At 40.3% G+C, this 26,116-nt stretch overlaps 1 protein-coding gene across 2 annotated transcripts; it reads left to right on the top strand.

Annotated features, from left to right (window-relative positions):
• The first annotated feature begins 1,198 nt into the window (after nt 1–1,198).
• YWHAE (tyrosine 3-monooxygenase/tryptophan 5-monooxygenase activation protein epsilon) lies at nt 1,199–26,057 on the top strand. Of its 2 annotated transcripts, XM_074923119.1 has the most exons (7): nt 1,199–1,398; nt 13,230–13,429; nt 19,044–19,150; nt 19,953–20,159; nt 20,967–21,103; nt 23,511–23,557; nt 25,124–26,057. In XM_074923119.1, exons 1-6 carry the CDS (start codon nt 1,335–1,337, stop codon nt 23,516–23,518), a joined length of 723 nt encoding a protein of 240 aa, XP_074779220.1. In that variant the 5' UTR covers nt 1,199–1,334; the 3' UTR covers nt 23,519–23,557; nt 25,124–26,057. The 2 variants fall into 2 exon arrangements, with proteins under 2 accessions (XP_074779220.1, XP_074779219.1); XM_074923118.1 differs by lacking the exon at nt 23,511–23,557.
• Nucleotides 26,058–26,116: the final 59 nt, after the last annotated feature.

Here is a 26,116-nt window from a genome sequence, read left to right as displayed (position 1 = left end):
GGGTAGGCAAACAGTGATATAAAAAATCATTCTATTTTTAGATTCATTGGTAAGAAAACTATACAGTTATGTTAATTTTACATACCCTAAAGCTCTTGTTCACCAACTGAAATAATGTGTTAAAATGAATCCAGAAACAATAAACTATTAAAGCAGAAAAATTGTGCTTAAATGCACTTTAAATAGCGCTTTAGGTGTGTGCCCTCAGTCACACATCAGGAGCCCATTTCAGTAGGCACAATACAAACCAGTAAATAAAAGGATACCTGACACACGAGGTGCCAGGCCCTGCTCAGTCTCTGTTGTGTATCAAAAACTGCAAAGGTCTTTGTGTAGTACTTCTGCACCTCAGGAAGGCTGAGAGTCTTTAGCCCCCTCATCCTAGGAGACACTGGAAAAAGAGAGATTCGAGACTTCATTCACAGCTACCCTGAGCAAATCTTTGACGATTAAATTTATGCCAGGCAAGCATAATCCCTTTTAGTTTTCTCAAACCACTCTGATTTTGGAATTCGAGGCGTTAATTATTTGAGTGTGCGCTCTATTTTTTCAGAGTACTCTGCAAGGAACTTGTGAAACATTAAGTTCTAGTTCTTCTAGCCTCTTAAAACTGTGAAATTATCATATCCTACGGCAGACATAGCATTGGAGGTGATACTTTGCTTGAGTAAACACCCTGGAGAGATTGCAAAAACCTGCTAAATCGGACCTTCTGCCTTTCAGTCATTTCCAGATTCACCATGATGTACGGAGCATACCCGGCCATTTGTACAAAAATACACAGAGAGGTATTCAAATAGTATTGTCAGCGTTTGAGGGCAGCAGAAACACGTTCCTGAGAGAAAGAGATGCATTGAGGGAAATGCCATTCTCCCCGAGCACCCTCAGCCCGCGGCGCGGGGCCTGGCTGGCGGCCCGCCCTCACGCGAGGCAGGGCCCTCTGCCAGCAGCCCCGCGGGGACCCGGCCCCACCCCGCCACCGGCGGCCCCACACTTCGCTCCTCCGTCTCCCTAGAACAACGGCGCCCTCTCCGTTGCGGCCCCGACACGACGGGGCGGGGGAGCGGGCGGCCGCGGCCTCCGCCACCCCCGGGCTGCCGCCTCCCGCCGCCGCCACCCCGGCCCCCGCCTCCCGCCCGTTGCCAAGGTGCCGCCGTTGCCATGGGAGGCCGTAGGGCGCATGCGCGCACTTGCGGAAGTGCCCGGATGCAGCGGGAGGAGGTGCTGCCGCCATATTTGCCCGGAGAGCAGCGAGCTGGTAGCTCCTGAGCCCCCCAGACCCATCGGCTTCCATCCGCCCCGTGCAGTCCCCGACGCCGCCCCGCCTGCAGGACATGGACGATCGGGAGGACCTCGTCTATCAGGCCAAGTTGGCTGAGCAGGCTGAGCGCTACGATGGTGAGCGCTGGCTGGGAAGGCCGTGCAAGGCCAAGGGGAGAGGGAGGGAGGGAGCGGCCACAAAATGGCGGCTGGGCGGGGGAGGGGGGGCAGGGGCGGAGGAGGGGGGTACAGACAAAATGGCGACTGGGAGCGCCCCAAGGGGCTGGTGGAGCTGGGGATGGGGGGACTGAACGAGTGGGTGGCTTGGGCCTGGGCGGGGCCCGGTTCGGGGGGCGGTGGCGGCAGAAGCCGGGAATAAAATGGCGGCCGCGAAGGGCGAGTCCCGGGGGGGGCAGGGGAGCCGCCCCTGCCTCGGGGGGCACGACAAAGAGACCCCATTACCCCACATTGTGCCGCTGACTGGTGAGGCTTGAGGCGGTTCTGTTCGGCCCGGGCCTTGCTTACCTTTGGGCCGGGCCCCGCGCAGCTCGGCGGTGTGGGGCTGAGGTCGGCTCGCCGCAGACAACGCCCAGTGCCGTGCTCTCCGGAAGGTGGGTGCCCGGCTCTCGGCCCCTCGGGAGGCGATGCTGGGGAGAGGCTTGTTCGCCGTATTGACTCCCGGGGGAGGGGGCTAGCGCTTTTCTTTCTCCTCCTTTGCCTCCGGTTGGAGATACTGCTGCCCCTGGCAAACCCGGAGAGAGTGAGCTCTTACCCTGGAGGGATTGAGTACATGATACTTCGTTGCCTAAAGAAAATGCATATGCTTTCATTATGTGGTAGAAATTATTACAGTTCATTTTGCTTTACCACCATTGTCTTTTCATCCTTTTTCCCCACGTAAGCTTGTGTGATGTGCCTGATCATTTCATATCTGGGGAAAAAGTGGTAGGAGGAGGAACTGGCAACCCTGGATATGGTGTCTCTTGCCCCAAAAATGCCTGTCTTGCACCTGTTTCTTTAGACGTTTCCTTTGCATATAATAGAAAGGGCCTTTAATTTTCTCGTTGATGTTACTCTCCTGGGACTGTTACTTTTGCCCTAAGACCTTATGTTTATTCCTTTAAAGGGAAATAAATACCCTTGTATGTCAAAAGTGTGAATTCAGTTACACTTCATTTAGAGGTAGGAAGATACTTCATATACTTTTTGTTCGTAATTTTCATAGACAACATGATGAAGTTGTCACCAAATGACACATTTTTACTGAGTTGTGCTTAGAAAGCTTCTGATATCACTGTTGCAAAACGTGAAAAATGCATGTTTTGGAGAGGAGAATAGACACTACAACAAAAAAGGAAGGCCTGTATAAGACTCCCTTTTGTGACAGTTCCAGTAGGGAAATAAGGTAGAACTAAGAATTCCACTAAATGAGTCAGTCTCCACAATAACTGAAAGGGCTTACAGACTAAAATGCTCCCCTGAAAACCAGATGTTGGGGTTACAGCTTAACTGACTTGGACAAAGGGCAGCATGCAATTCCATATTCCCCAGTAAGTGTGCAACTTCTGCTGGGGATTTTGGTTTTTTTCAGTATCTTACTGCCTACCCTAAAGGGTGTGAGATGGGAAGATGCATTTCCTTCCCATTGACCCCCAGTCCCAATTCCAGCAGTGTTGCTGGAGTTGGTTTGGTGAATAGGAAGGAAAGGGTTCTCCACCTGTTGTGGATGAGTCAGTGCAACTGGAAGTGTTGGCTTTGGTTTGAGTGGAAACCCAAGTTGAATGCTTGGCCAACATCCTGAAGGATTCACTATCTTTGGGAGCTTCTGAGGTATGACTGTCTTTCTGGTGTTTTCTTAAGTCATTGGTAAATCAGTTCTTTAGAAAATAATCAGACTCTACCCCATTGTAGAGATCTGCAATGCAAAACTTCCTGTCAGCTAATAAAAATTGATTAATAGGGATTGCCTTGGTGCAGCATTTCCCGTGATGGACTTTCTACCATCCAGTATCATGGATGTTTGCAAAACAAGCTGGCTAGATCAAAATGTAAAGGGCTGCTTATGCTATATCGCTTCTGAATGGTAATGAGACTGTAACATTTAGGTGAGAGCACTAAACTTAAAGTTGTTATGTTGAAATCGATGTGGTTTTTAGACTTCAAAGTTTGTTGAAATCAAGTTGGGTAAACAGATTTAAGGCACACCCTTTAATTCTGCTAACCGTTGTAAGTGTATCTTTGTGGATCTCATGTCCATGGCCTGGAAGACTATGTACTATGGATACTTTTTTAGCATCTAATTCTGTATTCTAGTTCAGCTGAAACAATTAAAAATCATTGGCATAATTTGCTCTTGTTTATATGAAATACTGCAGTTCTGCCAAGATCATAGCTGAGACTGCTAAATAATTCTGAGAACAAAATTGTTTGGAAGCCGTATGATGAAAGTCTAAGTTATTCTTAATTTTGCTCTTCAGTTTGATCTCAGAGATGCAGGAGCATAAGAGCACAGTTATTAATTGGCACATATAAAATGGTGAGATGGTAAGTACTTGTCTACAAATATGTTGGAATACAAATCTCTTGTGTAACTTGAATATGAATGCGGATTGACAAATTTTTTGTGTTTACTGTTAGGATAGCATTAAGTTCTGTCCCATCCTCTTTCTAAGAGTGGTGTGTGGTGGGTTGCTTTTTTATGTGCGGTTTATGGGGTTTATAGCAGCATTTATGGTGGGCATCTAATTGTAGGTTCTTTGGTGTTGCTTACCTGTCCTACTTAAGGAATTTATGCAGTTTTGTAAGCTGTATTTCTAAGTTGTTGGAAAGACAGTCCTGCATCTGTACTGTCCTCAGTATATTGGTCCAGATTAGGGGGACAACTTTCTAGGGACTTCTGCAGTGTAAGTAGCACTTAAGCCCTGATCTCGAGAGATATTAAGAGATTTAGGTGTCCGACTGTCTCCATAGATGTGCTTAGGCATGTCATGACAAATCACAAAATGCCAGGAAGCTTACTTATAAGGAAGCTTTTGAGAAATGTCACTTTCTACTGTTTCTTCAAAGACTGTTATTAATAGGATAATATATAGTTACATACTGTCTTTTAAAAAAAAAATAATGATTGGAGTAGGTAACATTGTGTTGATTTGTGAAATTATTAATGTTTGAGTTCTTTATATCAAGAGTATGTGTGTGTCTGGATTCCTGTAGTCTGCTGCTGAGTGTTGAAGCCAGTTCTTCACTGTGGAATCTAGGTAACATCTATCATTTAATCAGGTGAGAGACATGCTGTGACACAAGGTAGACTGTAAGTAGATAATTAAACTATGAACAGCAGTTTTGTACTGCAGGTCTTGAAGTATATGACTTCACATTTCCATATGGTGAGGTGGAATAGGTGTGTGTTTTGGGGTTTTTTTCCTCAAAACCCAGATAATAGGTCAAGGTACAGGTAAGAAGAAAGAAAAAACCCAAACCTATTTGACAGCTATCCTGATTCCCAGTACAGCAAGGTAACAGTTGACTCCTATGTCTTTATAAATTGTCTATCAGGGAAATGTGTCTTTTATGAAGGCACTAAGGTGTGCATCAGTGGAGTCAATTCAAGATTTGAACCTGTTCTAGAAAGAAGTGTGTTATAGTAACAGGTCTTGAACTTACAGCTTAATGAATCTATTAATAAACTAAGTCACAAATTAGAATTTAGATTACATAATAATTTCAGTTTCCAGAGGACCTCTCTTTAAAGCAGATGTTAAGCACACTTAAGGTTTTTTTGAGTTCTTGTTTTTTCCTTCCTCTTGCATTAATGGTTAGTACTTATATCTGTCTGTCAAAGGTCTTACTGTTCTAGTGACATGGGGTATGACTGCTCTCTTTGTCTCTGAATTGGGTAGATGTGAAAGTGCTAAAAGGTAGGAGAACCTCAACATATCCCTAAGAAATACAGGAATCTAAGAGGTAGAGTATGGCCAAGACAATGTTGAAGGAATTAGATTGCTAATTTTTTTAAAGTGATAATTGTTTACATACTGGGCCATAAAAATTGACTTCCAGTCATGAGGAGTTGTGTGAGAGAGGGCCTTTTTCTATAATGGCCTTCTTGAATCTCCTGGGCTACCAAGAGCAACCAAAGGAGACAAACCACTACAATTAGGTGGTTTGGTTCTCTGCAAGGAGTCCAGAATCTGAGTTGGTGTCCATTAAGTTACTTGAGTTAGAAGATGACTTAGTGGCAGATCTCAGTCAAGCAGAGAAATGTATGATAAGACTGTCTTCAGATTTGCCTGTATGCTTTCAGTATTTGTAACAAAAATTTTAGTTTGGAGAAACCCTCTTCTGTTTAGAAAAGCTTGTGTTCACAGCTTGAAGAGATGATAGTGATGACTTAGAAATCATGTTCTTGTTGCAAGATAGACTTGTCATAGTCCATAGTATTGATTATGCAGAAAATCCCACTGTTGCTTGGGTAATTTGGCTTTACCCTATCCTCCAAGTGCATAAAGGTACAAGTATGCTTTGTAGAAGTGTATATTGCAGAGTCATGCGGACAAATGGTGGAAATGTCTTGGCTGCACCAGCTGTTATAAACCTTATACAAGGAATAGCAGTATAACCTGATGCTTTCTTCACAAAATTGTAGTTTAAGCTACTGTGCAATGTGGTTATTCTTATATTCTTCATTCCCCCACCCCCCGGTCTGTTGGTTGTCTTAACTTCTGGGAGTATAGTTGTTAGGTTCTTTCATGCTTGTTTGTATAGAACTTGTACGTTGTGGTAAGTGTGGCATGCTCTAGATGGGGATCTTAAGGTAGGATTATCAATTTTTAGTACTGCAGTAGTTGTACCCTCCTTTTAATTGGTTGTAATAATCTACTCGGGGTGCTTCAAGCACATGAACACCTTGAAGAAAAATTGCAGAAGCTTGTGTACTGTGTGAGGGTAATTGTTGTGTTCCTTTTATGCTTTTACAAATTAAACTGTAGAGGTGCAGCACTGCAAAGTGGGATGAGCTAATCTGACAACTCATTGAAAGAGGGATGTCCTGTCTTCCCTGTTTTACTTGGGTTCTAGCCTGACCCTTAGAGCCAGTTTGGTTCTCTAAATTATAAGCAAGAATTTTTTTTTTTTCTTCTTCCAAGGAGTTGTTTTCTGTGCTGGCGACCTGAATCAGCCAGTTGAGAGGTCAAAGAAATGTTGAGCTGGCATGACAGAATTAATAGGTATCAAGGGGAAAGCTGCCCACCTCCCTGCAAGCTACTGGAGTGGTTTAGCCATCTATTAAGTCTTACTGGCCAAATACAGGATTTCCTAAGAGAACAGAAAAACCTGAAGCAGGCTATGTAATAGTGTATTCAGAGGAAGAGTTCCTAATGGATGGAAAGATGAGCCCTACCTTCTCTTGGCTTGAATTTGGAGCTCATCATTGTGGTGAATGGTATCGTGCCCACTGATGCCAGGTGGAGGCCTGCAGTTCTAGGGGGTAATGTAATCCGTGGGCATTAATCTTCACAGTTACACTCATTGCTTAATGGGGGAAATAGGCTTGCCCCTGTTTCTTGAGCTCTTTTTTTTGTGTTTGTGGGGTTTTTTTAGCAGTTTGGTGCTACTACTAAGTTAGTACTTAATAATTGCTTCCATTTTTCTGGATCATGCTTCCCAGTGCAGCACTGTGTGATTCCACTGGTAATCTTTCTCCATTCTGCACACTTGAGTCTTACATTCATACCCTGTTTCCTGTCTTTCAGCCAAGTGTTTATCCATGTGAGGACTTTCCTTCCTATCCCATGGCAGTTGAGTTCCTTAACGAACCTTGGGTGAGGGACCTTGTCAAATGCCTTTGGGAAATCCAGGTAGACTATATCAAATCATGTCTTCCTTGTCCATATGCTTGACTCATTCAAAGCATCACAGTAGATTTGTGAGGCATTACTTGCGTTTACAGAAGGCCATGCTCTATGATATAATGTTTATGCATATACCCACTCATTCAGGTTTTTTTCTGTAATTCCTGTCAACTTGACCCCTTTTGAGTGTTAGGTTAATAGTTCTGTATTTCCTCTTAGAGTGTCTGCTCCAACACTTCTTGAAAATTGACATAGTTGGTGTTGCTGCTGCTACTAAAGTCTTAACTGAGAGATTATGCATAACAGTTTAGGATCAGATACTTTGAGTTCTTGTGACTTGCTACATTTTGTTTATTGCAAGAATGAGCAAGTATAAGACTAGTACTTGTCCTGAGTCTTCTCTGAATACTGGTTATGGTGCAGTCTTCAGTGGCACACACATGTGGAAAGACTTGGGTTTTTTCTTGCTGTATTCTTCACATCTTCACATCATCACATCACGCTAGATGCTCATTTGCAGCTTTTAGCTGCTGAAATGCTGACATAGATATGGAGAAGCATCTTAGAAGCTTGAAGATTTTGGTCTGCTTTATTCCTCTTAGATTAGGGAAATAGAAAGGATTAAATTTAAAACACAACTTCAGTTTTCTGAAGTGCTGTGCTTCTGCTACTATTAACTTCATAGTATTTAAGAATGGGTTTTCCTAAGGTTTATTTTGATTTGAGCCTTCAGCATGATGACCATCAAGTTATCTCCATCCCACCTTTACTGAACAAACTCTTTTACTGTTCTTATTTTAACAAGCTTTCTCACTTAAGTAGTTTCTCTTTTGGACGTTGAGCACACCACTAACAGATTTTTTTTCTAGCTCTTGCTTTTCCTACAGTGATGTTGAACCTCTGTGTGTGGTGGCAAGGATAGCTACTTCAGCAGTAACGTTGAAGTAGATTCTGTGTGTTGTTGAAAATCTGAAGTGCCCTGTTGCATGCTATAAAACTAGATGCTTCATAAAACAAACAAAATCAAATGCTTATAGCATCACGGTTAGTGAGAGACTGACTGTGATACCTGCACTAGAGGTTGCAAATAATGTAGTTTTGCCCCACCAGGTTCTCTTTAGTGCATCAGCTGTTGTTTAGGTCATGTGATTTCTGTTACAAGCACAAACTTCGATAGACCTGTCAGATATTGGCTACTTCTTTGGTATGGTCTACTGTTCTTAAGTCTGGTATCCTGTATTGGGAAGGTTTGTAGTCTTTCTACCAAATCTGCTGTCTATCTCCTATTTCCATATCTTCTTACATGAGGGCATTCCAGTTCCCCTGAGTTGCTTGGATTTCTAGAGTTTTGGAAGCAGCAAATACTCATCTGGTAAAGAGGCATTCATTATTTTGTGACCCAGTAAGTTTCCTTATCAACTGTGCCTTTTGTATGAATTCTGTGGGTTGGCCTCTAGTAGAGGGTTGTCAAATATATCCTTCTCAACACTTGTTAACTTCCTTATTACACTTTTAACTTAGAGAAAGGCATAATTTTTGTCTTTCGTATAAAAAAAAAAAAAAAATCCCAATCCGTATACCAGGCTGCTTTAAAAATCCTTTGTAGGTAGCACTCAGTGTAGTAGCAACCACTGTCCAAAACCCTTTGTGCTTTACAGTCTGTACATGTGTGTCCTTACTGTTACTGTGGTGGTTGGAGGTGAGTCAGCAATATTTCAAATGAGGAGCTAAGCATCTTAATCGTAGTAGGAGAATGTAGGAACTTAAAAAATGGCGTGGGCATTATTACAGTTTTGTAGTATCTTAGGCAATTTTCTTGAGTCTTAGATAAATGCCTTTTTCTTGTAAGAATATACAGACTTGATCAGGCCAAATGTCTGTTTATTGTGATAGTTCTTATAACAACCAACAGCAAAAGCCTGGGGAAGGATATAAATCTGGGACAAGCATGTCATTCTCCAAAATATTCCCCTATCCTTCCACGTTTTACATTTTTGGGATTTCCTGCTCTGATGGTGGCATGATCCGACAGTAGAATAATATGGTGACATCCACAATCAATTGAAAGGCTGGAACTTAACCACTTAAACTACATACAATCTCTGTCTTTGTGAATATGCATAACGGTACTTCTTCCATAATGTGGTGTAAGCATCTCCGGATTGTGTATGCCGTGAGTTGTCATTACTGTAGTAATCTTTCTTACTGAAATGTAATCCCAGATTTATATTTTGTCTTAAATGGTCTCTGAGCTTTTCACCTTCTTGTGGAATCTTAGATAGGTAAAGCTGCACTTAGAATATAAAATACTCGTTCTGTTGGCAGACATATATATGAATTTATTTTTGTATAGAATTAGTTTTTTATTGGAGATATGCTGTCATCTTGCTTTTGTATTGCTGAGCTTTTAAGATTATTCATCAGTCTTAAACTTTCAGGGCTGGATTATGCCTTTACCATGGAAGACCAAGGTACATGCATAATATTGTTTTGTTGAAATACTGGTCCAGATTTTTGTATTGTAAAATTGGGCCTCTATACTAGACTAGAAACCTTTTTTCCCAACAGATTTGTGAGTAGGCTGGTAAGTCTTTCCTCTTTGGGTAAAATGCTTGGTTATGGGTGGGACTTTAATCTGTGGTTTTGTATTTAACTAGTAACAGGATTAAGGTTTTGAAGAGAAGACCCTTCACTTCATCAGTGTATTAAGAGAGTCTGTGTACCTGTTATGAAGAGTTGGTGAAGCTGTAGGGTTTTGTGCTTCAGCACAAGTGAAGAAAGCCTCAGGTGCTGTCCCCCACCCCCTAGCGTCTTATGCTTGATGACTGTCACTTGGCATAAAGTCTGTTTGACTTACTGACAACGCATGGTCATAAAAATCTTGAGGTGGCAAGGCCCGTTTTCTGTTAGTAGTTCTAAGCAGTTGACTGTTTTCTTTTGGCACCATTGTTTCTGTGGTTATGGCTCTACAAGATGATAGTTAACGACTTTTGCTGAAGTCTGAAGAGATGAACAGGGCTAAAGTATACTGACAGAGGCTGTGCTTCTTGATAGGACTGGGTCTTAGGTATGCTGCTGCAAAAGCTATTGCTCAGCTTAACTTTGATTTGTCCTCCAGTGCACTTTGTTGGACTCCTGTTTCAAGGGCTTGTAGACATTTAGGCTAGCAGTGGATAAAATCTGCAGAAGTGAAGCAAATGATTAAATTTGTAATGATATGTTTGAGTGCGTTCTGAAAATGAGATACACAAGACTTGTTGTCTCTGTAGATTAGTATAGTTTTTTGTTAGACAATTCTGCTTCTAGGGCAGAGATTGTGTAGGAAGCCTCTAGTACAGTTGATAAAACTTGCCCATTTTTTTCCCCAGTTTTCTGGGGAAACTGTTGCAGTTTTCTGATACAGGCCAGAAGATCTTGGAAACTGTTACAGTACATGTTTCTCACCTCCATGTTTCTGGAGAAATTATTACATGTGTATATATCATTGTTTATTATGAGATGGGTGTGAATAGGGTTTTTTTTACTTGACTTATGTACTATAAGTCATCACTTACAGAAGTGTTATAGTACATCCCATAGTATGTCTAAAGTGCTCTGTAGTTAAGAAGAATATGAATGCTGTTTTAAAGAAAAGCTAAATCTTCTTTAATCTCTACATTGCTGTGTGACAGACTACCAGTAGGATGCACAAGGTTGCAAGTGTAATCGAAAAAGACATGTACTACAGAAACCTGCGAGTTCCAGAGAAGGTATTAGTGTTACTCGATTTCCTCTGGCTTTCATAACTTCACAGAAGATCTAATGGGACAGAGTTGTGATCTTGGTTAGTTAAGCTTGCCACACCTTTAAAACCATGTGGGTTTGATTAAAGCATAATGGTCATATTGGGTCAGACCAGAGATCTTCAGAGTGATGGGGGATGCCTGGGAAAGAGCATCATAGATGAAGTACGGCATGACTACCCCGTCCTTTTTCTACATTGAGTTATTTGTATTTACATAGAGAATATCTCTTCAGCTCATGAACTTCTACCACTAATGGTTGAAGGGAGAGCTGTGTGTTCACAAATGCAGGTTAATTCCTTAAACTGCAGATGTCATGCGGTTTCAATTACTACTCTTATCTGAGGGCAGTTGAACATTAAGCTTAAAGACAGGCCCTACTTTTTTTGCTGGAGCTTGACAAAGGTACCACAGTTGCAGAGACTGCAAGAATTAATTCCCATTTGTCATCTTTGTTCACAAAAATTAAGTCAGGCATGTTACCTTGGGTGAAGCTCTGCTGTTTTAAGAAACTACAAAATATGAGATGAATTAACTTGCGTAATTTAAAAAATTTGCAGCTTTGAAGTAAATTCTTTGTGTAGATGGTAGGATCATCCTTCAGGAAATAAGTCATAGTGCTTGTGTTAGGTAGCGTATTGTAACTATCATATTGCCTTAGCTATCTTAAATTATGAGACTGCATGCTTATGTTAATACTAAATATGTATGTGGAGTATTAGGACAACTCTTGAGGTCTTCAGGAAACAGTTTACCATTTTGCAATAGTAGGGTGATGTTTTATAAAAGTTTTATCATCCTTTGTGGATTTTTTTATTACTTTCTTGTGATTTGGAGAAGTAAGATCTACAGGTAGGAATTATTTTTTTTCACTTCTGATAACAATAGAGCCACTCTAAAATTTTGTCTTACATGTGTGGAGATGTGTTGGAGACTGATAACAATGTTCCTGCCAGGGAAAAAGATAGAGCCTACAGTTTCCACTGCTGAAATAGCTTATGCCCGTTAAAACTGTGAGTTTTGGCACCTGAGGAAAAAATTGACACTTAAGCTTCTTTAGTTTCCCTTTGCATGTGCTGCCATGACACAGCAGAACATAAGGAGGTAAAATGATAAGGGAGGGATGATGAATGGCCAAGGTAAATAGGCCACAGAACAGTAAAGCAGCATATTAGGGGAAGCATAGCCTAATCACATCATTGTGCTTTTGGCAGAAGCTAAATATGTCATTCTAGTGTCCCTCTACCTGTCAGATAGCTATGAAACAGTTGTCCTTTGAGTAGATGAGGTGGTTGGGGCTTAGTCTCATTTGGTCCTGTTTTCTGTCTGTGGGATTCCTACCAGTTCTAGAAGCTGAAAGGTAAATGGTGAATGAACTGAAGCACAGTGTGGCAGAACAAAACCTGTGATTCCTGGAACTTGCATGCTAGGTTCTCAATTAGTGTATATTTAACATTTTTGGATTTTATTTTTCTAATATGTCACAAGCAATCATAATGTGGTTAGGTAATGAAAGGATTATAACCTTCCTTAAGTAGTTCAAGCTTTTGCTTCCACTTGAGTATAGGAAAGCTATATTTAGTAATAATTATTTTAACCTCAGGTTTAGAAGTCCTTTTCAAAAGGTTTAAACTGCAGATACCAATTAAGTTAAGTTTTATGTGTTACTTTTCAGTGTAAATAGCTGCTTGGTATGGGTAGATATGGTTGCTCTGGGTATCCTCAGGATGACTTGTTTTTTAACTTCTCTAAGCACCTAATTTTTCTTTTGGTGGTTTCCTTTTGGACCTTTGTCTTGTTTTCCTAATAACAGTGATCATATTTCTCTACATCTATTCAAATCTGGATTTTGTTTTTTTGGTTAATTACCATGTTACACTGTATTCCAGTTGACAAATCAGTGGAGCATTCTGTAATTTTTCAGTTTATCTTTACTGTGCCAGCTTATGTTTGCTCATGCTTTTCTTACTTAATTGCTGCTTTTTCTGAAGCACTTTGAAGAACGTGCATTACTGTAGGATTGTACTGATAACTGTTATCCACTGTGAAAAATGTGCTTGCTGCTAATGCTAACATCATTTTTGTCTGTCTCGGAACCCTATCTTTAAAGAATTTTTTTGGAAGCCTTGTCAAAAGCATTTAAAAGAACATGAGATACTTCCTTTGTATACATGCTCATGGATTTGTTTGGAACACTCCAGTATAAAAGTGAGGAATAACTGTGTATGAAAGGAGGAAGGGGCCTATTTTGATAAGCTATCATTAACGTACAACTTCTGTTGAATGGTTGGAAAGATGCTTTAACTATAAGAATAATGGCCTGACCTTTTTCTTCTAGAAATGGTTGAATCAATGAAGAAAGTGGCTGGAATGGATGTGGAGTTGACAGTGGAAGAAAGAAACCTGCTTTCTGTTGCATATAAAAATGTGATTGGAGCCAGAAGAGCTTCTTGGAGAATAATCAGCAGCATTGAACAGAAAGAAGAAAACAAAGGTGGAGAAGATAAATTAAAAATGATTCGGGAATATCGGCAAATGGTAAGATGTAGTTGGTGTTATGGCATAATACCTTTTAGCTAAGGTCCAGTTTTGTTCCCCTTGCCATGAATTGCTCTGGTAGTCTGGATTGTCTGCAGTGTGGTGACTTGTAATAAGGTGATGGTCTTGAAAAGATGAAGTTTGTTCCTTGTCTGGAGAATAAATATACTTGATGAAGAGGAGAGGTTGAGTGTTTTTGTGTAGACACTGAAAAGGGCAATAGCCTCAAAGGAGAAGGGGAGGGCTTTTTCTTCAGTGCATCTGTATATCTGCTAAGTATTTGAACTGTGCTGGCACTTTGTTTCTTCCATACTTTCTCAAGTGGGAGGCTGCATGCACTCAGGAGGCCTTATTCTTTCCCCTCCAACCTGACTTAGTCCAAGCAACTTTTTTTTTTTTTAAAATATGAACTATGTCAAAGGAGGTGTTTGGCTGTTAAGTTTCTACTTCTTACGAAAGTTGCTTTGGATCATACAGATTTTGACACTTGGTGCTATTGCAGTACTCTGTCCTACGGAGTTTGAAATGCCATTGGGGAAGGTTCTTCAGTGTTGTTCTTGGCATAGCATAAAGTCAGGCAGCATAAAGCCAAATGGCCACTTTCTTTGACTCCTTTACCTTGTCTTTTATCACTCATAGTTGCATTTTGTGTAAATCAGCCTTGTTTTGTACTCTTCCCCCAGATGAAAACTTTGCAGGAGTTGGTGTAAACTAAGTGCTTAGCAGTTGGGTGACAGTGAAAAATAGTTGCCTGGTTAGTCTTGTACAACTGAACCGACAGGCCTGTTACTAGCTCAGACAGCTATGCCCATGTTGAAATGCATGCTGTGATAATATGGCTTCTCTGACAGCATCTAGTTCTTAAAAATGTAGATTTTAAATATTTCTTGTTTGTTTGTTCCTAAGCTGGTCAATTATACTGTTAGCAGTTAAAGCAATCAATTTAAGATAAAGCACTCCATGTTCTGGGGGATGCTGAGATGTCATGGTCATCTCAGCTGTGAAATCTGCATGTGTAATAACCTCTGGGGCCTTGCTATTTTCTCTCTTTTGAGAGAGGGAGAAATTGATCCACATAACTTCATGCTGAGTCTAGTTGGTCTGTGCAACTTTACCTAAAATGGAGAACTTGGAGCAAGCTTTGATTTTCATCTGTAAGGGCTAATGAAACCTTCAGCTATTAGAACAGTGAGTTGTTGTTTTCTCCCTCCTCCCCTTCCTTAAGTGATGGTTTAGCACAGAGCAGGCTTGCTCCCATACTATTTAAATCCCACACATTTCTGTAGAGACTTAATCTCCATTATTTGATGACAAGTGCCTCCACATGGTTCAGATCTTCACTTCCAGAGAAACAGTGGAGTCTATTCTATCACCTGGCACTGATTCATACACCACCAATGGAAATGATGTTGGCTTGGAAATCTTTTCTCAGGAATGGCTCTGGACTGCTTTCTGTTGACTCACAGGGTTTCTGTTGCTCCATGGAATTGTTAAAGTTGTGAGTTTCTAATTTTATGCTGGCATGCCGATGGGATGAGGCTCTGCCAGTTACATACAGTCCCAAATACCATTTCTTGATGGTTCTAACAGAACATATAAAATAGGACAATAGCTATCTGATGGCTGTTTAAATTTGTCTTACACTGTGTGCTTCTAGGTTTTTTTGCACAACGTTTTGTGGGTGGTTACTATCTTCTGCCAAAGATCCTTTAATAGTCAAAAGGCTTTTTTCTTGTTTTTGAAGGGAGTGTAAAAAAGACATTGGTCTGCATCTCTCTTTGTAAAGAGAGTAAGTACCATGCAGAACAGACTGGTGTGCAAGAATTACATGTGTGTAGTCCTTGAAGTATCTATTGAGAGAGGGGCTGTGTGAAGTGGTGCCATGCCAACTGTATCTTCAGCTGTTAAATCCTTAAGTAGCTTTCACTTGCTTCAGGTGGAAGGGTGTTGTGGAGAACTGTGGTGTAGTTCTGTACTGAAGAAAGACTAGCTGTGTCCCCTCAACTCTAGTCTGAGTTCCCAAGAGGCTTCTATGTATCATTTGTTGCTGAAGACCAGACCCTCTTTGTAACTACCAGGAGACTTGTGATGAATTAGCATCTGCTATAAGGAGAGTGTTAATGGGTTTGGCAAGATGGCATGGGAGCAGTAAGGGCCTGAAGAACATATTGCAAAGGCTTGGATGATGATGCTCGTTGTTGCTGCTGGAACAGTAGCACAGCTGCTCTGTTGTCATGGTCAGGGCTTCTCTGAAGAGAAGGTCCAGTGCAGGTTCAGCAGAGTTATGGTTATTACACTTACCAACAAATACCCACTGTTGTGGCATTTTTCAGACTAAATTTAGTGGTGTTTGGAGACCCTTCCTAGGCTTGAAAGGCTCTGAAGAAAAAATCAAAACCAAAACACTTGTCTGGGAACTGACAGGCCAAGTTTAAAGCATTGGGGAGTGGAAGGAACCAGCATCTCTAGAAAAACAAATCTCACCAACAGAACCAGGTGTGACCTTGCTCAGCCATAGAGTAATGCTTGAGTTGAAGTAGAAGGTGTAGTTTGTGTGAAAGCAATTATTTGATAGGTTTGGTCTACATCAGTACCGATTATAATTTAGCACATGGCTCTTAAAAATGTTTGGAGTTTGAGCTACGAGCCAGTGTGACTTGGGGCAGAACTCAAGGGATGATGGTGGTGCCACAGTAGGGCTGGACTGGCTTTGTCTGAGACGTACGCTAGGCAATACTCAGATGATGGAAGCCACAACACTGTGCCTTTACCCAAGCTACTTAAGATGAATGTAGCAAAACGCATACATAGCCATGGGGAAAAATGTTACTTACTTTCTTCCTTTGTAGACTTTGCTGCTTTTCTGGGCCCTGTGGCGATTTGGATACACAGAAGTAGAGCCCTAGGCTTTCTCATCTGACTGCATCTCTGTAGATGAGAATGCAGTGAGGCTTGTTGTCTTGTCCTTGAGAGGATGAAGTGGTGTATGTCTGCACATAATGCAGTTCACTTCCTTGTGGTAAAACCAAATCCCTTCCCTAATAGCAAAGGACAAGTATTCACCTTCCTCTGACTGGTATGTGTTTGTGGCATATGAGACGCTGTGTTTCTGAGTGCTCTTACAGCCTGGGTTGTATTCTGGGGTAGCTACAAGGCTCTCTTCTCCTTCCCATCTTCTTAGAAAGGTTAGGCTATGAATTTGCGTAAATGTGGGTGGTCTGTGTGTTTGTTGTGGGAGGGAGGTAGGTTACAGGCTTTAGCAACTGGTTCCTACTGTTCTAGTTTCATGTTGCATCTCAGTTGTGAGGTGCAGCTATTTTGGGGGCTACACATTAAAACAGGTCAAAGAACTAGTACAGGCTACCCTTCCCCTCATTGCTTCTAATAAGTTTCCTTATTTAGATCAGCAGGTGGTTTACAAGCTTTTGTATCTGCAGAGCTAAGAACACAGTCTGGAATCTGATTAAGCCAGCACTACCACTCAAATAAGAGAGGCAGGGTGGATTGTGGGGGCTTCTGTGCACCCATTGGGTTGAGCAGTCTTTCTGTGCTGGGCAGAGCCTGTGGTACCATATGTCATATTTGGAGCTGGAATGGTGATAGACCAGACCCTAAACCTGCCTTTGAGTTCTCTGAACAGGCTTAGTGTGGGCTCTTGTGCTGGTTTGCTGCTTTGCAGAGCTCATTGAGCCACTTCTATGAAAGGGATCTGTTCTAGACAAAGAGCTTTTAGGGTTTTATTGTGGGTTTTTTGTTCTGTTCTTAATCAACTTGATTTGTATTAAATCTTTTTAAACTAAGCTTGGTCAGGACATTTACGTTGCCCTGGGCGGCAGCTGATCTGTGATAACTTGTGTGACTGATCCTTTAAGCAAAGCTGAAAAAGGTCTGTCTGAGATAAAATAGAAGTTTGTACGTGTATGGTTATTTAACAAAAGAGCATTAGAAACTGATTTAATTCTTTGCAGTTTTGCTGAAGATCTCTCTACAAAAGAAGTCATTGAAAAAGAGGATCAAGAGGAAAGAAGTTTGCAGGAACTGACTGCTGGCCAAAGGTTTTATAGCTTTTGTAGCCCAAGAATATATGAAGTAGATTCTTCTCAAGTGACCATATTTCAGCAACTTCCTTAAGCATTTGTCACATAACTTTAAGTACAGCATCTAACCCTTCCTCTGAATGTTAGGGCATTCTGACATTGTTTGAACATGAAGTTTGATGTCGATTAATTTCTCTAAAGGAACTCTTGCAAATCTGTTAAGTCGTTTTGTACAAATCGGTATGTGTATGTATGTGCCAGTTCAAGATTTATTTTGGATCTATAATTTTAACAGCTTTTGAGGACAGATGTTGTCGTTACAGACCCTGATAGTTTGGAAGCTACATGGTAATAAAAATACTGCGTGGCAAGAAAAAGTCTTAAAGAAACAAGGAAAGAAAATTGAATGGGTGGGAGGATAGGAAGGGATAGTGGACTAAGTGGGGCTGCTCTTGTGATCCAAGATATGCAGTTTTTGGTAGTTTTTGAACCTGATGTGGATGCCTCTGCTTGAAAACCTCGACTTTATAGTACATAAAAGTAGCTTGAGCCAGAGTTGTTTTGAGCTGGAGCTATGAAAGTTACTTCGAAATCGTGAAAGAGCAGCAGTAGGTTACCATCTGCACTTAACCAACCACTCCTACTGTGAATGACATGGGATGCTCAGAACAAGTCTGGTTTTGGCAATGGTGGTGTTAGAATACAGTTTTTAGCTTTTTTGGATATGCTTAGTTTCTTTGCTTTCAGGTGTAAAGCTTTGTGATAAAACCTAACCTCATAGACCTTGCTTTCTATTCTAAATTTAAAAAAGGTGATGGGACCATGTATTCAACTTTGGCTATTAAAGTCCACTCTCTGTTTTTAAATAAGACTTTATGTATTGTTTTTCTTTGGCCACAGATCTCACTTAGTGTTGATGATTTCTGCTTTTTCTCTGAGTTGCTGTGCTTTGCCTTTTTCACCTGTTTCTGAAATCTATACTTTCTGGAGTTTGTTTTCCTCTTGTATCTGACCTCTTTGTGTGGTACGTCTTTGTTTTGTTCTGATACTCTGTGATTTTTGTCTTACGGCTCTTCTGTTTAGAGCTTTGCCTCCCAGGTAGTCACTAGAAACTTGTTCTGAAGGTGCTATTTAACTCTGGGGCGTAATGGAGTCTAGCTGATTTGTATAGTTGCAGTCAAATTGTCCCCTTCACCACTGCCAGTTTTAGGGCAGCTTTCCAGGATCAAAAATGTAAGGAATTAGGAGTTGTGTAAACCTTGCAGTAAGGAATTACATCCTGAGTGCATACTGCACATAGTGCAACTGTCTACAAGGTGTCTTCAAAGGAACTAATAATTCCATTATTCAGTTATGTATTTCATCATACATCACATCTTGCCTGTTTTGTGTGCCATGCAGAACTGTTATGCTTAATGCACCTGTGGAGCAGCTGAATTTTTTTTCCTTCTGTCCTTCTCTTTGGATTTTTATGAGGTTGTCTATTTGCTATTGGGATATTTTTGAAATAGTTCTTAGTCTTACATGCTAACCTTGCCTCCTCTTCTCATTTTGTTTTTTTTTTTTTTTTTTAATAGGTTGAGACTGAACTGAAGTTAATCTGTTGTGACATTCTGGATGTACTGGACAAACACCTCATTCCAGCAGCTAACACTGGCGAGTCCAAGGTTTTCTATTACAAAATGTAAGTATCTTCTCATGAGGCAGGGACATCTTACTGTATTTGAACTAGAGAAAGAAATATAGTAGCTATACATGTGTCTTCTGCCTATTCAACCACAGTAACTTCTTCTAGCAAGAGGGCAGTTCAGTCATGTCTAACCAATATTTCTTTTTGGCTGCCTTTGTGTTAGTGTCCTTATCATGTGGTTGCAGATAGAGTTGTTTGGAATAAGTTCATGAGAACTTAACATAAACTGTTATGCAGTTCTTGTATTTAAGAAACAACAATTTTCTTTAATTGAGCTAATAATGTAGAAATCACATTCCTGCTTCAGTGTTTTCTTGAATGAGCTGTACATTCCTTGCAAGGAAAAGAAAATGATGTAGACAGATAACTGTCACCTAGTGTCAGCTTCAAAGTTGCATTATGAAATGAAACTTGGCCTTGGAGTATGTTGCTGTTGTCACTAGTTTGATGCATATTTTGTACTTCCTGATGTATAGTTCAAATCTAGAAATGATCAGAGAGTGTTTTAGCCTGTAGCTGAATTATCTCTGTCCTTCAGATCAAAAACTTGTCTAGTTCAGATGAGATGCAGTTGTACAGAGACACAGTTTGTTAATGGAGGCTGTACTTCATGGATTAGTGCAAGAAAATAAGCGAACTGAAACTTTTTCCTGCCTGATGGTTTAAAATTCACTGACAGTAATTCAGCAGCGGTGTCCTTTGTGAACATATAAACATCAGTTTCAGAACTAAGCTTTTGATTTAGTGGCTGGTGGGGAAATAAGTGCTACTGACTTTGTACTGTTTCTGTTTTCAGGAAGGGGGACTACCATAGGTATCTGGCTGAGTTTGCCACAGGAAATGACAGGAAGGAGGCTGCAGAGAATAGCTTGGTGGCTTATAAAGCTGCTAGTGATATTGCAATGACAGAACTCCCTCCAACACATCCTATCCGCCTAGGACTTGCGCTCAACTTCTCTGTATTCTACTATGAAATTCTTAATTCTCCTGATCGTGCCTGCAGGTAGGTAGTGACTAGGAAGATGGGGAAATTTTATGTGAATACCAGACAAACCAGAAATGGTTGCTACTTGGGTAACTGCTTTTCCTCAGTGGGAACACTGGACTGGTTTTCTTCCTGCTGTAGTTGATGACTTGCTCCATTTGAAGTCAATCAATTGGAACTGTTTTCACATTTGTCATTTTCTTTTGAGCCCAGATTCGTTTATTTATCTGGGAATACATGTATGAGAAGCAGAATAGTGATAACTTTGCATTGGTAACTCGTGTCAGTTTAATGGCTTGCCACGTTCACTTTGTGCATGCCCTTATCCCGCAAAAAGCGTGATGTTATTTAACTTGCTTCTCTTGCTGTTGGCTATTATACAGGGTAATAGGGATCACATTACTAATTTCTGTGAGCTCTGAGCATGTATAGAATGACAATAGCTCATCTATCTGTAGGGGTTCATCTCATGAGCAAAAAGTGATGGTCAAAGCAAATGCCTCTTCTATTCCTGTTATTGCAGGTTATGTAATACACTTCCTTTTAAGCTGTTAGTAAACCTTGATCAGTTGAACCACAAGATGTAGAAATGTTCAATAAAACCAATATTCTTGGGTAAAAAGATTCTTAAGTACACAGTGTGACTGGTTTTGAGGATGGGAGATACTTGAATGAACATCTAAACACTTAATACAGAAATTTGTTACAGAAGCTGTAGATGTCATGCAGCTAAACTAGAAGTGTTCTGAGGCAGAGGTTTAACTTGTGTGCTTCTGGATTTTGTTGAGCAACGTATGTTAAATCTGATTTATTCTGTGCTTATAGGTTGGCAAAAGCAGCTTTCGATGATGCTATTGCAGAACTGGATACACTGAGTGAAGAAAGCTATAAGGACTCTACACTTATCATGCAGTTGTTACGTGATAATCTGACACTATGGACTTCAGACATGCAGGGTGATGGTAAGTAAACTGCTCTAAAATGTTGCTGTCCCCTGATCTCTGCCCAGAAAACAGAGCGTGGAAATGTAGATTGGGTTGGTGTGTTACTCCTGTCTTTCCTAATTAATTGACTCTACTGAACTCTTGTCCTTTCTTAACACTGGATGAATTGATGAGGTGATACTAGTTTCTTTTGAGAAGCTTTTCAGTTCTCACTTGAAGGAAGGAGGTGTGGAATTGGTAATAACTTTTTTCTCCCCACCTGGCTGTTTAGGTATCTATGGTTATTTTAAAAGAAGTGACTTAAATTGATTTAGCTTTTCTTTTTACGGCTTGTCATGTTTATCAACAGTTGTCCTTCCAACCAGATGTGAATTTCCAGTGCAGGAGGACGTATTGCAAATGATCTAGTTCGTATTTCTGTTGGTATTTTAGTGGAAGATTTACTGCGATCATACTAATCACTTCACCTTACAGCCCTTTCTGTATCTTTTATGAAGAATTGAATACAAAGAGAAGAGGGAAAGGGGTTTTTTTAAATACTTTGTTATCAGAAGAAAAAAACCGCTTGGGGAAATATAATTTACTATTTTGAGATGTCTGCAGGACTTTAATAGTCCCAAAAATGCTAGGTTGTGTCTTGTGAAGAGGGCTTTTGCCAGAGCAAATAAAAAAATATATCCTCTGGCAGTACCAGAGGGTGGGACATTGCTTGCTTCTGTTTACTAACATCTGATAGATGTTTAAATTTTTAAGTGGTGTTTTGGCACACTGAATGGACTTTTTCCTGTTACACTTTCACATACAATGCTAAGTATGAATTTACTCGCTTCATTTTTTTTGAGTTATGCCTTCTGTTTCACTGATTATTGGTAGTGAATTCAACATAATTTCTATCTAGAAAGATTAAACTCATGTCTCTCCAGGACATAATTGTAGAAGACTACAAGTGGAAAGAGCTGAATTCCTTTACTTTTAACTTGTGGGAGGGGAGAAAAAGTCAGTCCTGTTTAAAGTATGTTAGGTACTTAGAGATGCATGGAGGTTGGAAACCACATCGCTGCTTAACTGCAGATAAATGTGTTGTAAATTTTATCATAAGATGTTACTTGAAGCATGGCAATCACCATATAGCATTACTTTGGAGTACTTCATTGGTCTAGTGTCCATTTGAAAGCAATTGTAGAATCCCTTAACTTTCTGCTGACTACCTAGTTTTGTGTAGGATTGGGTTTGTTTCAAAGAGGTATTGTTACTTGATAGCTTCTAGCTCTTTGCAGAGATAATGAGTATTGTATGTTGCAGGTCATGTTTTACCCCTATTTATCTGGGCTTTTGACAGAACTCGGAAAACTAAATGTGTGGGGTTACCCTACCTCCTAATGCTTGAGTCTCTTGCAAGGGACACACCTTGCTTTCAGAGATGTAAGATTGCCTCATGGTGCAGAAGCGCGTGTACGTATCCTGGATGGATCTGTACAGACTCTGCTCTAAATACTGCAGGTATTAGGTGCCTTCCTTGCCATGATTAGGCATTGGAAAAAGAAATTTGTTCCCAGTTCCCACAGTTAAGATAAGACTTTTTTTTTTTTTTAAATGGAGCCAAATATCCTGGTGCTCTGGGAACACTGTGGAAGCCATTTTGGTGAAGTAACAAGGCTGGATTGCTGTTGCGAGATAGTAGCATTAGAACATCTTCCAAAAGCTGTCTTTATTTGCATGCAAGCTGACTAACGTGTCTCATGTATCTTGCATGTTGTAGAAGTTCAACAAGATTATTTACAGAGGCTCTTTCTATTTATTTTTGGCATAATCTAGATTCAATTTTTGTACTTCATAATTAGCTCCATAGCACAGAAAATACTTACTTTTGTTCTTCCTGAAATATTTCAGATTATCCTAGTTACAGTTTATGATGCGTGCCTGAAAGATAATGATTACAAAACTTAAAATACTGCAGAACTATGTAAAATCATGGTGCAGTTCTTCAGGTCCACAGAAAATACAGTGTTCATGCATAATGTTTAGACAAAGGTGTTTTTCCCATTTCCTCATACTATGCTAATATGCTGACGCATTTAAAACTGTTGCTTCCAGAACTCTGTATTTCCAAAATGGTTAGAGTCTTTGAAGATTGGTAAAGTTAGCAGTGGCACTCAAAAAGATCATCACAATTACCAGTTTCCTAAGGGGTAGGGCAGACTTGCAAAAGGCTTGTTCTTCTGCATTAAGTTTTTGCCTGTTTTGGTTTCAGTTGTGTAGGTTGTAGGGAATGACTTTCTAAGATCAGGTGGTACTCAGCTGGCTATACTTTTCATCTCATTTACTGTATCTTTTAACCATGTCATAGATGAGCTGTTTAGTTTATTTTCATGGTTGTAATGTTGTCTTCATGATTCCTGTTTTCCCCTTCTTTCCTGCTGTATAGATTCCTAAAGGAAAGTCCAACTGTTCATTTCCTAAAAACTCTACTTTGTAAGTCTTTGTCATGGCTGAATGAACTTTCCAGTGTCAGTTTTCTTCCGATCACTAATTGTGCTTGCCTCTCTCACTCTCTTGCTGCTGATAAATTGCTTGTATTTTTGACTCCATTCCAGGGCTAAGCCATGGTCTACTGATTTGTGACCTGTTACCCCAGCCCAGGTCCAATATGCTTGACTAAGATCCAGTCACTTACATGTTTGGGAATTGAGCTGCATACCTGGATGGATATTAAGAATATTTGGGCATGAAAAGTACTTTCACAGTCGCCTGTTATGGGAATAATTGCTTAAGTGTGTTGGCTAGAGCATGCTCAGATCTTGTTTTAATCATCTTCCTGGGTTAGGGCCTCTGCTTTCCTCTCTTAAATGATCTGTTATGTAATTTTAAATGTAAATTTTATTGTTGAATGTCAGATGTCTTGTGTTCTTAGGCCACTGCTTCCAAAATCTACCTTGTATTGTACCTGGTGATAATTCTGCATCTGGACATGCTCTGAGCAGGCATTCTGATTATATGCTGAAAGTCATTAGTCTCAATTGATTAGATTTTATTGCAAATTAATCTTTTGAATGGGTAGTTATTGTTTATTGCCCTTGAGAGTACCATCTCACATGGTTAAGCATAATTATAAAGAAAACAAGTTCAAGTTTCTCTTATCAATTAACTTAATCGTGCATGTGCTATGGCACTAGCTGAAGTGTGTTAACCTTCTTCCTGTTGCAGTAGAAATCAGGCAAAGACATGCAGAAGGTACTGCATGTGTCTTACCCAGGGTGGCTGCAGCATAACCAAACACTTGCTGCAAGAGTCTTCTTGATGGACAGGACAGACTTTGGTTCCATTGCATGTCACAGCCTGGTTGAATAGGTCCAAGCTGGCCATTTTTCAAGAGAAATTAATTTCCATGAGATGTTTTCCTTTAATAACCTCAAGCCTAGGGTTTGTTGTCATGTTGGACTTGAAAATATTTTCCATACTGCTTTTGGTACCTTTAATAACAAATGCTGTCAGTGTCATTTTATAAAATTTACTGCAGTACTTTGCTGTTGTTGAGACTTGAGTGGATTTGGGCAGAGAAGAGTTGAATTTCTAAAAACTGTTTTGGTCTCATTTCTATAGCTTGGTATCCTTAGTGTGCTCTGGAGTAGAGATGAGGGTTTTGGGAAGGCATTTTCTCATGTAAGGATGTTGCTCTGCAGCCATTCTGATGACTTTTGTCTTGGCTGTTCATCTCCTGATCAACAGGGCTGATCCCATGCACAGTCTCAGTTTTCAGAAATGGTGGTTTGTTGTTTGTCCTTATGACAGAGTACATCTTCTAATAGCCTGTGCTGCGGTTCTGTATGAAATGTGACGAGGTGATTATATGGCTTAATTTCCATGGAAACGCTTCACTCCCGAACTGGCTGTGTTATGTGTGTGTGTGTCATTTATGAAAGTGTGTGAGTGAGCGTGTGTACCTGCATGGAACTATTAATCTCTAGAGGCTTGTTAAGCCATTCTGCATGTCTCATTTTTAAAAGTTAATGACTCCCTTACTTTTAAACACTTCCATAGGTGAAGAACAGAATAAAGAAGCGCTGCAGGATGTGGAAGATGAAAACCAGTGAGACACAAAGGCCAACAAGAGAACCCATCTCTGACCACCCTTCCCCTACCCCACAAAAACCCTCAGTGTCACTCTGAGAACCACCAAATCTGACTTTTACATTGGGTCTCAGAATTTAGGTTCCTGCCCTGTTGGGTTTCTTTATTTTTATTTTTTTTACACAGTTTAAAAGTTCTTAAAGGCAAGAGTGAATTTCTGTGGATTTTACTGGTGCCAGCTTTTAGGTTCTTTTAAGACACTAACAGGACTGCGTAAAAGCTTTTTCAGCATTACTGTATTGTCTCCTGCCTGATGGGGCGAGATTGCCATTAGAAGTGGATGTTACACCTGAAGGCCGCTAGACTTGTAGGGGAGAGATTTGTTATGGTGAGGTAGTGCGCATGTGGTGGCTTTTTTCTTTTTTTTATAATTGTTTAAACTGAATTTTATACCAATGTTTAAACTTAATTGGGTGTTTAGCTTGAAGTTACAAGGTTGCATTGGGACATATATTATAGTGGTTTTACTGTATAAAAACAGAAGTTTCCAAACTGCTGAAATGTTGCTGAAAATGATGGTGCTGGTAACAGTTCAACAATCCGTGGCTGCTCATTCTTGCCTATTCTTTACTTTTCCTCAAAGCAGGTTAGCATTGAAGGTGGCATTGATAAGCCTGCATGCGTGTTCAATATTTTTTCTTTCTCCCTCCCCTTTCCCCATCTCCCTTCGCTCGCTCAACCTCTTTTGTTCAGTATGTGTAACTTGAAGCTAATTTGTACTACTGGATATCTGACTGGAGCCACAGATACAGAATCTGTATTGTTCTTACTGAAACACAGCATGGAATTAACATTAAACTTAAATAAAACAAACCTAAATTAAAAATGCCAAATATTACTATGAGTTTCTTTTTATATTTTAGTTATTTCAGCAAGAGTAACTTTGCTTTGTTGCTTGTAATA

The sequence above is a fragment of the Athene noctua genome, chromosome 19 (assembly GCF_965140245.1).
Source record: "Athene noctua chromosome 19, bAthNoc1.hap1.1, whole genome shotgun sequence".
Lineage (NCBI taxonomy): Eukaryota > Metazoa > Chordata > Aves > Strigiformes > Strigidae > Athene > Athene noctua.
This window is presented reverse-complemented; position numbering and strand designations above follow the sequence as displayed.

Excerpts from the sequence above, each read along its gene's own strand:
- YWHAE (XM_074923118.1), top strand. The coding sequence starts at position 1,335 with ATGGACGATCGGGAGGACCTCGTCTATCAGGCCAAGTTGGCTGAGCAG. Across the intron at positions 19,151-19,952 it reads AAGGTTTTCTATTACAAAAT|GAAGGGGGACTACCATAGGT; the intron begins GTAAGTATCTTC and ends TTCTGTTTTCAG. Across the intron at positions 21,104-25,123 it reads TTCAGACATGCAGGGTGATG|GTGAAGAACAGAATAAAGAA; the intron begins GTAAGTAAACTG and ends ACACTTCCATAG.